General features: G+C 47.8%; 1 protein-coding gene across 1 annotated transcript in view; it reads left to right on the top strand.

Annotated features, from left to right (window-relative positions):
• GMPR (guanosine monophosphate reductase) overlaps nucleotides 1-13986 on the top strand; it is a 47119-nt gene that overhangs the window by 19678 nt on the left and 13455 nt on the right. The window contains exons 5-6 of the mRNA XM_077886367.1: nucleotides 5430-5511; nucleotides 9926-10032. Of these exons, the coding sequence (XP_077742493.1) occupies nucleotides 5430-5511; nucleotides 9926-10032 (189 nt within the window). The remainder of the gene's footprint in view (nucleotides 1-5429; nucleotides 5512-9925; nucleotides 10033-13986) is intronic.

The following is a 13986-nucleotide window of genomic DNA, read 5'->3' as shown; positions in this document are numbered from 1 at the left end:
TTAGCCGGACAGCGCCCTTTAGGCTGAGTTGCCTGGATTTCCTGATTTTACCCTCTTTCTGGAACTAGTGTGAACTGGAACTTGGCAGAAGCTATGAAGGGCCTCAGATCCAGGTGATGTTTATCTTTGGGAGTTCCGTAGTAAACTTAGTTTAATGCACCATAAAAGATGGGCATTACCTTGATAGCTTCTCTTGCTTCCTGCTTCCACAGGCAGGTGTAGGGACATTTCTGTGTGCCTAGGAGAAGGTACTAGCAACAGCATATCAGCACTGTATGTCAGGAGTTGGCAAACTGCTCCACAGGCCAGATGCAACCTGTTGCTGTTTGCCAGCCTCTGCCTTATATCATCCTATAGAAAGGATTTTTCTTGTTAGGGGTCCTCAGCAGAGCCAATAAAAGGTGGGTAGAGAAGTTACTGTGTAATAGGTACTGAATTTCAGTTAGGGATGTTGCAAAGTTTTAGAGACGGATGGTGGTGGTGACTGCACAGCATTGTCTGCTTAAAAATCGCTAAAAACAGTAAGTTTTATGTTCCTTGTATTTGACCACAATGAAGTCAAAAAAAAAAAAAAAAGAGGGGGAGCAGAAGAGCAATATTATAGAAACCATTCTTCTAAAGTGGAGGGACCTAACATTTCACTGAGCACAAAACTGAGAGCTGGGCTCTGTACTAGGAATTGAATAGAACTTTCTTTGTAAACCTTATCGTGACAACACGAGTGGGTGTGGCTGGTCCCAGGTCATAACAGGAGAAATGGAGACGCAGGGTTCTTTCCTAGTTGCCTGGTACGTGAAGATCTGCCAGTAGACCCCAGGTCTTTCTGAACTTAACTGTGACTTAGATGTCTGGGTCTAAAGGAAAGCTGGAAAAATTGGGGCAAAATGGTCTTGGTTTTGGTTTTGGCCCAGAGGACCCCTTTAGTCGTGTTGCTTTTTATATTCTTTTCCCTGGGCCTCCACTCTTCTCCTTGACTTTGGAGGGGCAGTGGTTGCCAGCAGAGCATAGGAGTTAGAGAAGTGTCGGGGTGGGGGTATGGTTCCTTGGGACCCACCTCCTTGGAGAGTCCAGAGCTTGTGCTTTGTCACAAATGCCTGGGCAATGAGCATGTACTACAGGTGCGCCACGTTCTGGCCGTGCTATCTGCGCCACACAGGAGGTGTTTCAGGCCCAGATAGGCTGGATCCTCCCTAATCGCCCTGGCCGGCTCCATACCCCAGCATCACCCTCACAGCACCCCAAATCGCCCCAGGCACTGCTTCCTGGGCGGGGCCTGGGGCCAGCCCTGGGCCTGATCATGTCCTGCTGTCCTTCTCATGTTTGATTTTTGCCTTTCTCTTCCCCTCCCTAGTTTTGCCTTCCTCTGGCTTCCCCTTTGATGAGGCCGCTCTTTTGCTCCTACAAATGGAAACTCACCCATCCTGCCTTTTTCTTCAGCATTCTTGTTGAGTTGTCATCATGCTGGAAGTGTTTCTTGGTCACTCTGGGTTTTCCCATACAGCAGCTTCTCTGCAGTGACTGCCTTTCAACCCCAGTTAAAGAGCCACACAGGTGGCCGAGGGGGGACGTGGACACCTGTGCAAGCCTCCGGCCACCAGGACAGGGTCACCTTCCTCCTGCTTTTTTTTTTTTTGAAAGATTTTATTTATTCATGAGAGACACAGAGAGAGAGAGAGAGAGAGAGAGGCAGAGGCACAGGCAGAGGGAGAAGCAGGCTCCATGCAGGGAGCCCGATGTGGGACTCGATCCCGGGTCTCCAGGATCACACCCCGGGCCAAAGGCAGCGCTAAACCGCTGAGCCACCGGGGCTGCCCTTCCTCTTGCTTTTAAACTTACTTTGAATCTACGTGGTTGGCCCTGATACATCCATCACGAACTGACTCGGATTCATTTATCTTGAATAAAGTGTAGGCCCTTTAGAACAAAATGATTTGTTGGCAGCACCAGAACAGGGTGCTATGTGGGGAGCTCAGAGTAACTTCCTCTGAATCATGTATGTATATGTGTATGTATGTATGTATTTTCATTTTTAGAATTGATTTTTATTTTATTTTTAAAATTTAAAAAAGGCTTTCTTCTTTAGTAAGATCATCAGCGAGGAAGAATTGAGAGCTTGGAGTCTTGTTTCTCAGGTTCCTATTCTTTCTCGGCTACAAAGTTTATGTTGGTCCTTGTGCTAAAACAAAATAAAACTCAAAACTCAGCCATGAGTTTAGTTATAAAAGTCATGTAGTTCCTGGGGCACCTGGGTGGCCCAGTCGGTTAAGCATCCAACTCTTGGTTTTGGTTCAGGTCATGACGTCAGGGTCCTGGGATCGAGTCTTGGCATCAGGCTCCATGCTCAGTCAGGAATCTGTTTGGGATTCTTTCTCCCTCTCCCTCTCCCCCTCCCGCTTGTGCTCTCTCACTCGCTCTCTCTCTCTCTCAAATAAATAAATCTTTAAAAAAATAAAAAGTAATGAAGTTCCTACTGTAAAATCCAGAAAATTTTAAAGAAGAAAATTAAGTAAAAGTTGTGTAATTCTTTCATTTATACATAATTTGTTAGCTTCTTGGTGTATGTTTTCACATAGACATATACTTGGGGTTTTTTTTTTTCATTGTTGTTTTTACTTTATTTATTTAAAAAAATTTTTTTTTAATTTTATTTATTTGTTCCTGAGAGACACAGAGAGAGAAGCAGAGACACAGGCAGAAGGAGAAGCAGGCTCCATGCAGGGAACCCAGTGTGGGACTCGATCCCTGGACCCCGGGATCACGCCCTGAGCTGAAGGCAGATGCTTAACTGCTGAGCCACTCAGGTGTCCCACATCATTGTTGTTTTTAACAAAATTGAGATCCTGCTGTTTTCTTTTTCTTTTTTTTTTAAGATTTTATTTATTCATGAGAGAGAGAGAGAGAGAGAGGCAGGGAGGGACACAGGCGGAGGGAGAAGCAGGCTCCATGCAGGGAGCCCGACATGGGACTCGATCCTGGGACTCCAGAATCATGCCCTGGGCCAAAGGCAGCACTAAACCACTGAGCCACCCAGGCTGCCCATCTTATTGTTTTCTTCTCCTTTCCCTAACATGATACTGAAAGCGATTAAGCAGTCCAATCTTAAAAACCTCATGTAGCTGAAAAACATCAGATTGTTGAACATTACCATTTTGGGTAATACATTTGCAGTTTTGTGCTGTTAGAAAGAATATACATTCTTGTAGTTAAATCTTTGAGCTCAGCTACGATTATTCCCTCTGGAGAGGATCCTGGAAGTACACCTACTAGATGAGAGAATATGCGTATTTTTGCATTTGCTCTGTATGGACAAATTGCTTTCTAGGAAAACTTGTACTACAGGAGACCTTGCACGGGCAGAGAAAAATAGTGTCTTCTTCCTCTTTGGTATTAAGTGATTGTAGTCCTTGATAATTTAAGTGAAAAGTACTACCTCAGTGATCTCTGATTTTATTTTATTTTATTTTATTTTATTTTATTTTATTTTATTTTATTTTATTTTATTTTATTTTATTTTTTTGATCTCTGATTTTAAATGTGATGATTAGTGAGGGTGAACACTTTCCCTGTGTTCATTGTCTACTTTAATTCTATTTTTAGTTTGTTCACATCCTTTGGCAGTTAATCTGAGGTGTTAACATTTCTTTTGCAGATTTGGGAGAGCTTTTATATTAGTAACCTTTGTCATAATTGCAGGATTTTTCTCTGCCACGTTTTCTCTGACTTTTGTTGATTGTATGAGTGTGTGTGTGTGTGTGTGTACACATCTTTTTTTCCACTTTTATGGTAATTACAAATCTTCAGGGTAGTCTAAATATGGGGGGAGGCACAACTTTTGTTATTTATTTTTATTTATTTAAATTTAATACAATTTTTAAGCTTTAATATAGCATATCATTAGTTTCAGAGAGAGAATTCAGTGATTCCTCAGTGAGAGCACAACCTTTCATTTAACTCTTGAATCCGCGTGAAGCTAGTTTTGGGGAAAAGTATGAATGAGAATTTATTTCTTTATTTTTATTTTTTAAACAATTTTCTTTGTTTATTCATGAGAGACACACAGAGAGAGGCAGAGACATAGGCAGAAGGAGAAGCAGGTTCCCCACAGGGACCCCGATGTGGGAATCATTCCCAGGACCCTGGCCCTGAGCCGAAGGCAGATGTTCAACCACTGAGCCACCCAGGTGCCCCTGAATGAGAATTTATATCTTGTTTCTGAAGATCCTTTTCCCCAGCTCTGTTGAAACCTTGTTCTCCTCTTCATCAGCATGTGATGCTGCTCTCATCATGCATGATATTCTCAATAAACTGGTCCTTTTCCTAAACTGTCTAGCATGTTTCCATTTTCCATTGGCTGTTGAATTAGAGTAGCTTTGAGCCGTCCTCATCAATCTTTTTAAGATACTTTCATATAGAGTTAAAAGTCACTTTGTCAAGTTAAAATAGGAAAATACCCACCCAAGACCCATCCTCACCAAGCCCAGGAATGAACTCAATGAAAGGACACTGGGGCTTCAATGCAAAAAAAAAAAAAGGGATGCATTTCCCAAATTTAGACTTCGTACCATTGTGAGAATTCAGTCAGGCATCTTACGAGGTACCCCATGGACCAGCTGAAGAATCCACAGGGCAATGAGTCATAATAAAAAGGTCTATTTTCATGCTCCTTGGCTCCTGCAGCTTGTCTAAGCTTCAAATCAGATGCATCCTTTCAGTTGTCAGCCTCTGCCACATTCTGGCTTCCGTGTTTGTTCTTAGGGCCACAGCCTCGTGTTCTGAAATCAGAGCAAGCTTCGGTGCTGTTGTTCCCTAAAGGCTCATGTGTCCTTTGGTGTCCAGGTGGGAACCACCAACCCTGGGGTGGACACCCAGGCACTTCTGTCTGTGTGATGATCACTGGGGTTTGTAATCCTGAGCCCCTGGAGTTCCTAACAGTTCTTCAGGGGTATTAGAGTCCCTGAGACGTTTTATGCCAGACAGTGGAGATGATAATCATCTGACCAAGCGGTTCGTTGCTTATTTTCTGTATTTGGGTTCTCTGTAGGATTTTGTCCATCACAGACATGTTCAGAAGCTCTGCCCCAGCAAGTCTCTGGTCTTTTGTAGTACGACAATTAGACACCTGGCATACCTTCTCCTGCTGTCAGCTCCCCCAAATGTGGTCTCAGGTGTCACATTCTGTGTTCCTAGTCAGTAGAGCAGGAAACCAGGGAAGTATCTTGACCCACCAGCTTCAGATTTGATCTAGAATTCAGACCTAGATTCAGTGAATCTAGATGCAGTCCATTGCCCACCCCACTTTTGCCCCCCCAGGCCTCCTGATGGCTTCAGGATGTGTTTGACCATGTGTCCAGGTGCGTGGCCCCTCACTCACTCATCTTTGTATTACCGGGAATAGTTTGTGACCATGGGCTGTGTTCTTTCTGTCTCAGGCAGGGAACGTGGTAACAGGGGAGATGGTGGAAGAGCTTATTCTTTCTGGAGCGGACATAATCAAAGTGGGTGTCGGACCAGGTAAGACTTGCTGGGAAGCACAGCGGAGGCTGTGTGGTGGGGTGCTGCGGGGGTGAGTGGGGTGTTTGGGGAGGTTGGAGATGTGGCCAGAAGGGAGCCCATGGGTGACCCGGCCACAAGCATAAAGCCCATTTCTTTTAGAAGCATCACACCACTTTTGGAAGTTGAGCTTCCAAAAGAAGCTCTTTTAGAACATATCATGGGGTCTCTTTCTGATCCAGGGAACGTCTTAAAGGAGCTGGGGTGTGGGTAGAATGTGAGGTCCTGGTTTCAGAGTGCTGGAGTGGAGGAAGAGAATGCAGATTTCCTTAATGACCCCATATACCTTGAAGAAGAAAGCAAGGGGGTTGAAGAATCAAGGGGACAGTTAATGGACACAGATGACTCAAGTTTCTTTGAAGGTTTGATGGCCCCTAGACAGTGCACATAGGCAGGAAGCTGAGCCCACATTTGAATTTGACCCACGGCCCACTCGTTACCACCCCTGGATCCACACCTGATACTTATCCATTTCAGATTTTGCCCATAGCCTCTTGGGCAGCCTCTCCTAGGACCACCCATTGGCGTCTTCAGTGGAGGGACAAGCTAGGGCACTTCTTTTTCTTTCTTTTTCTTTTTTTTTTTTAAGACCTTATTTATTCATGAGAGACACACAGAGAGAGGCAGAGCCATAGGCAGAGGGAGAAGCAGGTTCCCTGCGGGTAGCCCAATGCGGGACTTGATCCCAGGAACCTGGGATCACGCGCTGAGCCAAAGGCAGACACTCAACCACTGAGCCACCCAGGTGCCCCAGGCAGGGCCTTTCTGTCCTTAGATTGGCCAGCTCCATTGTCTCCTGGGCCAATTTGGCATTCACCTTCCCCTTTGGTTATGCGTGAGCATGAGCTTTCATGTTTTCAGATTCTTCCTTGCACATCTTTCTACTAAACAAACACTAAAGTTGGAGAGGAGGAAAGAAGATATACATTTTTCAGTTGGGAGTTTAAAAAAAAAACACAGCAAAGATTTTTAAAATACCGCCCACCCAAAAGAACACTACCGAAAAAGGAAGCAAACCATAAAGCCGTGTGAGAAGAGTGTGGGAATGGATTCTGGAGGCAGAAGACATGGTTGTGTTGTGACTCGGCACAATCATCAGCCTTGAGGGAGCAGGATGTATATATATGAAGAGAGTCATCCCTTCTTAGGGAAGAAGTCTTGTAGGCTCACCAGCGTACTTGAGTGACCTACAGGGAAGTTCTCAGGATTGGGCTTTTGATATTGCCTCTTGAGGCAATTCATAACATATTCCAAGCAAGAGAGAAGACAACTCTGTTTTTTTTTTTTTTAAAGATTTTATTTATTTATTCATGAGAGACAGAGAGGCAGAGACACAGGCAGAGAGAGAAGCAGGCTCCACGCAGGGTGCCCGACGTGGGACTCGATCCCGGGTCTCCAGGATCACACCCTGGGGCCGAAGGTGGCGCTAAACCACTGAGCCACACAGGCTGCCCAACAACCCTGGTTTTTACTGAGTGTTGGTCATTTTTGGAAATTCAAAGAGAGACTAAGACCCAGTTCTTACAAGGAGCTCCCCACTTAGCATGGGCTGTAATAGACGGAACTAAGAATAGAATAGGCTGTTAATAGGCCAGGAAGACTCTTCCAAAAGCAGGACAGTCCCCGGGCACCTGTTTAATCAGAAATAGCAGCTGGGTGTCTACTAGCTGCCGTTGTGCTGGGTGCGTGCTGTACAGGATGTCAAGGTGTGGAGGCGGCCGCCTTGGCTCTCAGAGCTGTTCTTGATGCACTTGATGTAATCCTGAGCGTTCGGCTGTACTTGTTTCTCTCCTGCACATTCTCTGCGTATAAGCTGTTTCCCCAGAAGAGGTGTGGTCCTCCCATCGTGCTGCGTGTACCACCCACCCAGCGCCCAACCTCAGCCCTGGCAGGGCTTTCTATTAGAACGGATGGGACTAAAAAGTAAGGAGCTTTTTCCGAGCCACTTCTTTAAACTGATTGGAGATTACATTTAAATATCATGAATTTGGGGCAGCCCGGGTGGCTCAGCGGTTTAGCACTGCCTTCAGCCCAGGGTGTGATCCTGGAGTCCCGGGATCGAGTCCCATGTCGGGCTCCCTGCATGGAGCTTGCTTTTCCCTCTGCCTGTGTCTCTGCCTCTCTCTCTCTCTCTCTGTCTCTCTCATGAATAAATAAATAAAATCTTTTAAAATAAATAAATGTCATGAATTCTTCAGAGTAAAAAACACTGGGGGTTCTCTCTCTGTGAATGACAGCGTGAAGAATGGGCACCTGCCCCTGCCCCTGGGGGAAGCGGCATATTCAGTTTTCTCCTTTTGCCGTGAGCCTTGATCAAGGCCATTCCCATGCCTTGTTTGCAAGTTCTTCCTTGGCTCTTTCCAGGGAGGATGATTGGCCTGACCTCTGTAGGTCTCTCTTCCTTGGCTCTTTCCAGGGAGGGTGATCCCTGCCTTCCTGCGAGGATCTGGCTGTGGAGTGGGAGAGGAGAGAAGCCAGTTACGAACCAGAAATTAGGAAATGAGTTCAGCCTTGCACAATGCGGGTCTAGTGGCTCGGGCAGAGGGCGCTTTGGTGGGGACAGGAGCTTGCTGGCTCCAGGGCTGTGAGCAGCACACTTAAGGATGGACATCAGGAGCTGGCTTCTCATGCCCGGCAGAGGATGGATGCAGGAGGAAAGGGGTCTCCCCCAGCCTTCTGGTTTTTCTTGTGGAATCCAGGCCTGGAATTATTATTATTTTTTAAAGATTTTATTTATTTATTTACCTATCTATCCATGAGAGACCCAGAGAGAGGCAGAGACACAAGCAGAGGGAGAAGTGGGGAGCCCAATGCAGGACTCCAAGGTCCCGGGACTCCAGGATCACGCCCTGGGCTGAAGGCGGATGCTTAACCGCTGAGCCACCCAGGCGCCCCTCCAGACCTGGAATTCTAGACCTGGTTCTCTGTCCGGTCCTGTCCCGGAAGAGCTGGGGAGAGATCTGAGGGGGTGGGCAGGAGAGGAGGCTGGGGTTCCTGGTGCCTGGTCCTAATGGCAGTGGAGTTCAGCCCCATTGATTGAGCTGGGAAACAGTGTAGCCACAGGCATGTGGGTGACTCATCTATTCTTAAGTTCACGCATTCTTTTGGTGACTATTTATAGCCACCTGCTTATGTACAAGGCTCTATTCTCAGCACTGGATCTACAACAATGACTGTCCGTGGAGCTTACCATCCAGCAGAGAAAACAGATCCCCTGCATTCTTAAACAAATAATTATTTAATGCCTCTTTTTGAAGTGAATACCTGTGGAGAACAACTCCCCCGAGGTAGTGACATTTAAGATAAAGCCTGAAAGATGAGAAGCATTGGCCAGACCAGGGGTTGGTGCATAGGGAGGCCTTAGACAGAAAGTACAGCATGTACAGAGAATCCCCTCTGCCAGAGGACCTGGAAGGTGGGAGAGGCTGGAGTGTGGGGAGCAGGAGGGAGAGACAGATGGCAGAGGTAGGCGGCAGCTGGACATTCGGGAGTTTGTCCTGCGTGATGTTCGGGTACAAGGGGTGCTCATTGGCTGGGAGGGAGGGACAGGACTTGAGCCAAGGGGTCGTGTGCTGGAGATGGTGGTGCTCTGGGCATGACTTAGCCTGGACTGAGCTGGGACGCTACTCTGTAGATGGGTCCACCAGGACAGGGGATGACCGTGGGAAAGGCAGAGGTCAAGGAGGGGCGCAGGGGTCCAGGTGGCTGGTCCTGAAATGGAAGCTGATTCTGCAGCCCAGGCTGGATGGGGACCCTGGGCAGGGTGGCCAATCATGCAGCTGAAGAGGCTGGGGTCCATCGAGGACGGGACTGGGTGGGAGAGGGTGCAGAAATGGGGTAAGTGGCGCCCCCTCCTCTCCAGGGCCTACTGGGGGTGCAGGCCCAGCAGTTTTCACCTGTCCAGCCACTTACTCTCCACCACAGCCTGGTGCTGTCAGCGTTTCCATTTCCATTCCATAGGCAAGGCCGAGAGGCTCAGAGAAACTGGAAATTTGACAAAAGTTGAAGGTCAAGAGGCTGTGGGAGGAGCCTGAGGGGTCCCTTGAAGTATAGAGTGGTTTTGCAGACAAGCGAGGGACACAGGAGAAGGATGGGAGTAGTGTAAGCAGGCAGAGGAGGGGGTGATGTCACAGGCGGGTGATGGTGACGGGGCGTGGGGCAGAGGGCATCTGGGCATCAGTGGTTGACCGTGATGAGGACCAGAAGGGATGTGCCCAGATGGTGTGGTTATTACCACTCCCCTCCCCCCATGGAAAGGAAGATCACCCCCAGGAAATTGGGGTGAGGGTGAGTGCTGGTGGCAGGGGCTCATCTTGTGTCACCACCTGCACTTTCTCAACCATCTCTCTTTGGGTCCCCTTCTCCTGCCACCTAGGTTCCGTGTGTACCACCCGCACCAAGACGGGGGTGGGCTACCCCCAGCTCAGTGCTGTGATCGAGTGTGCGGACTCTGCCCACGGCCTGAAGGGTCACATCATCTCCGTAAGTCTCTGGCGGGGCAGGGAGCTGGCTTGGGAACCCCCGGGGCTACAGGGAGTCCCCTGCTCCTCGACCCCGAGGAAGCCTGTTTCCTGGCTGCCCTCCATCCAGATGGCATCCCAGTGGGCCTGGCCATGACCCGGGCACCTTGGTCACAGCAGTGACATATGGCAGAGACCCAGGCCCTGCTCCCCACTTACTCTGCACCAAGGGAGGCAGGCACATTGGTCAGTAACAACTGCAGACTGTCGGCGAGGTGTTGGGGGGTCTGTGTGGAGCTTGGAGAGGATGGGAGGGCCATGTAAGAGTTGGCTACAGAGCACCCCGGCCTGCATGGATTGAAGAAGAGAAACCCACTGTCTCGTGGGTCTGGAGGCCGGAAGTCTGAGATCCAGGTGTCAGCAGGGTCCCCAGGGCTATGGGAAGTCTGTGTTCCCAAGCTCCAGAGCTTCTGGTGTTTCCTTGGCTGGTGGCACCATAGCTCCCATCTTCATGTGGTGTCCTCCCTGTGTGCGTGTGCTTGCATGTCCACATTTTTCCTATTTGTAAGGACACCAGTCGTGTTGGATTATGGGTCACCTCCTCCAGATGACCTCATCTTGGCTTATCACATCTGCGGTGCTGTCATGCTGCCAGACACCGGTCATGGGTTGCCCGACTGAGAGCACATCAGTGGTGTGTTGGGGGCAGAGGTGGGATTTCTGTGGGTTGAGAAACCTATGGATAGAGGTGAGGAGAGGCTGAGGCAGTGATCTAACAGCACTTCCACGAAGTTCTAGGACCGCAGCCTGAGACTCAGCCACTGAACATTCAGGATTGAGTGAATGAATGAGTGCCAAGTTAGTATCCGTCCTCGACGTAGCCACCGTTCTGCACCACCTTTACTGATGCGACTACCATTCACAGTCAAAAGGACGTATCCTAGCTCTCCCCTTCCAGATAAAATGCTCAGAACAGGACAGAACTTGTGGGATAAATAGGACAAACTCACAACTATGGCTTCCACTTATATGTGTGTGTATATATAATATATATAATTTCTTTTCTTTTTTTTTTTTTTGTTTTTTTTTTTTTACAAATTCTGAATTCATGGTGTAATTTTAGTGGTTCTATAACAAAGTTGACTCATGGAATATATTAAAATAAATCCTCATACCTTGGTACAGTTCCTAAGCCAGGGTCCCACGTTAAATAAATTGATAGGTGATTTCTTTTTTAAAGATTTTATTTATTTATTCATGAGACACACACACACACACACACACACACACACACACACACACAGAGGCAGAGACACAGGCAGAGGGAAAAGCAGGCTCCATGCAGGGAGCCCGATGTGGGACTCAATCCCTGGACTCCAGGATCACGCCCTGGGCCGAAGGCAGGCGCTAAACCGCTGAGCTATCCAGGCGTCCCAAATTGATAGGTGATTTAAAAAAATTTACAAATGCATCAAATTACATATTCCTGTGGAATGATGCCTTGGTGACTTCAGCTCAGCACTTCAGTACATTGATGTGTGGTTTCTAGACTTGCTTTAAAGAGTAATAATACTCTTTAAAAAGCCCTACCTGCACCTTCCCTCATTTTGAGCCTTATTTTAGCATCTGAGTGTTGTAGCTGTTGTTTTATCACAGCTAGGGGCCTGGCCTGACCATACAGTCCAGTGCAGATTTCCCATTCTCCTTCCAATGCTCCCTGCGAAGTTTTCATCCATCCATCCATTCCCTGAGCAAACTTTTATTGAGCATCTACTGCTAGAAGTAGAGGGAGAGGGGAATGACTGAAATGACCGAAGGTTTTGTGGTTGCTGAGCATTCTGAGGCCCTGTACTCATTACCCCTTCCTTGAGCTTTGCCCCAGAGCACAAATGAACACCCATTTATTGTGTGTAAAAGGTTGAGTGCAGTGACCCAAGTCACTGCAAACAGCATCAGTCTCCAGGATGCTAGTGGCTCTCAGGTGTTCACCGGGGCCTTGTTCTGGGCTGGCTGCATGAGCATTACCAGGGAAGCTTTCTTAAAAAGACATGCCTGGACCCCATCTTAGCAAATATGACTTTTCAGAGGGTGGCCACAAAAGTACCATACGTAATTAATCATAGATCTCTATCACAGGACAGTTTCCACCATCAGGAGTCTGCATCAGAATTCGGACCCTGTACCATATATATTCCTTGAGTGGCCACTATTTTTCCAAATCCTCGAGCTGTCAGATGAATGGTTCTGCTGTGAACGTGTTCTGAGTTCCCACTTTTGTAGCCTTCTAGAAATCTCACACCTGCTTAGTTGATAGGACCATAGTTTGGGGTCCGGGGTAGGCTCTGCTTGCACCACCGGCCACTGCAAATCAGCTTGGGTTCTCTCTACATAGCACCACCTCGTTGATAAGCTTATTTTAGCAGTTCTCTTGGTGTAGTGCCCAACATCAGTATCAACTGAGAACTCGTGGGACAATCTGGGGCCTGGGCCAGACCTACGGAATCAGCAGCTCCGAAGGGGAGTCCCAGGAGTGTGTTGTCACAAGCCCTCCACGTCGTTGTGATGTGCTCTCAAGTGTGACAACTGCTGGTTTCTGTAGTGGAGGCTCAGCGTACCCTGGTTGGGTCCATGTTCAGAGCTGGGTCTTACCTGCTGGCGCCCAGGGAACGGCTTCTCTGAATTTGTCAGTTAGGGACAGTGACCGCCCAAGGCTTGTGGTTGGGTGCTCCCAGGTTCTCAGTAACAGTGAGAGATTTCCCAGAAAGGGCCAGACCTTCAGTGTGTAGCCATAAGACCCGACGAAGTTCATGGACTCACACGGGATCAGCCCTCTCGACCTGAGCTCATTCCTCCTGGCCAGCCGAGAGTCTTGGGGTTCAGAGTTGCCTTGTCTACTACTGTCCCTCTGTCTGATAGCGTTTCACAAACAGATTTCTCCCGCTTGCCACTCATCCCTAAACCCACTGGAAACCCCTCCGGTATTTTGGATCTCGCTCCTCTGCCTAGTTGCCTTCCAGCTGTCTCCTATTACACTTTGGTTGCTGAATTAGCACATCCATGCTGTTGAAAGTCAGAAAAAGGAAGCCACTGCAGGGGGCTGTTAGCAGGTTGAGTTGGGTTACTATTTATTGTGGCCGGCATGGGGTTCTGAGAGGCAGAGAGCTGTAAATTCAGGACACCCCCTGTGTAGGTGAAGATTAAAGTGTGGCTGGTTAGTTTTGTCTCCTCATCGGCTAGGGACATCACACAAAAGAGAATTTTCTTTTTTCTTTTTTTTTTCTTTTTTATTTTATTTTATTTTTTAAAGATTTTATTTATTCATGAGAGACACAGAAGGAGAGAGAGGCAGAGACACAGGCAGAGGGAGAAGCAGGCGCCATACGGGGAGCCCAACATGGGACTCGATCCCAGGTCTCCAGGATCACACCCCGGGCCGAAGGCAGTGCTAAACTGCTGAGCCACCAGGGCTTCCCACAAAAGAGAATTTTAAAGGTGGAAACAGAAGAAGGAAGGACTATTATTTATTGAGCATCTAGTACCTTCCAGGCACCATAGACTTATAATTTCTAATCCTTGGAACAACCTGCCAAACTAGCAGTTACCGTCACTTGACAGGTGTATTAGGGTGCTCTAGAAAAACAGAACCAGTAGGGTGTGTGTGTGTTGGTGGGGGGCGGGTGGCAAGAGAGGAGATTGAGGAAGTATTTATTATAAGGAATTGGTTCACGTGATTATGGGGATTAAGAAATCCCAATATCTGCAAGGTGAGTTGCCAGGCTAGGGACTTCAGGCGAGCTGATGCTGTAGTTTCAGTCCGAGTCTGGGGGCCTGAGAACCAGGAAGAGCCGATGTTTCAGTTGAAGTTAAAAGGCAGAAAAAAGCCCAGGTTCATTCAGTCAGTCAAGAAAAGTACACTAAAAAAAAAAAAAAAAAAATACACTCGAGGAGGGTCAGCCCTTTGGTTCCGTTCAAGCCT

The sequence above is a fragment of the Canis aureus genome, chromosome 37 (genome assembly GCF_053574225.1).
Source record: "Canis aureus isolate CA01 chromosome 37, VMU_Caureus_v.1.0, whole genome shotgun sequence".
Lineage (NCBI taxonomy): Eukaryota > Metazoa > Chordata > Mammalia > Carnivora > Canidae > Canis > Canis aureus.
This window is presented reverse-complemented; position numbering and strand designations above follow the sequence as displayed.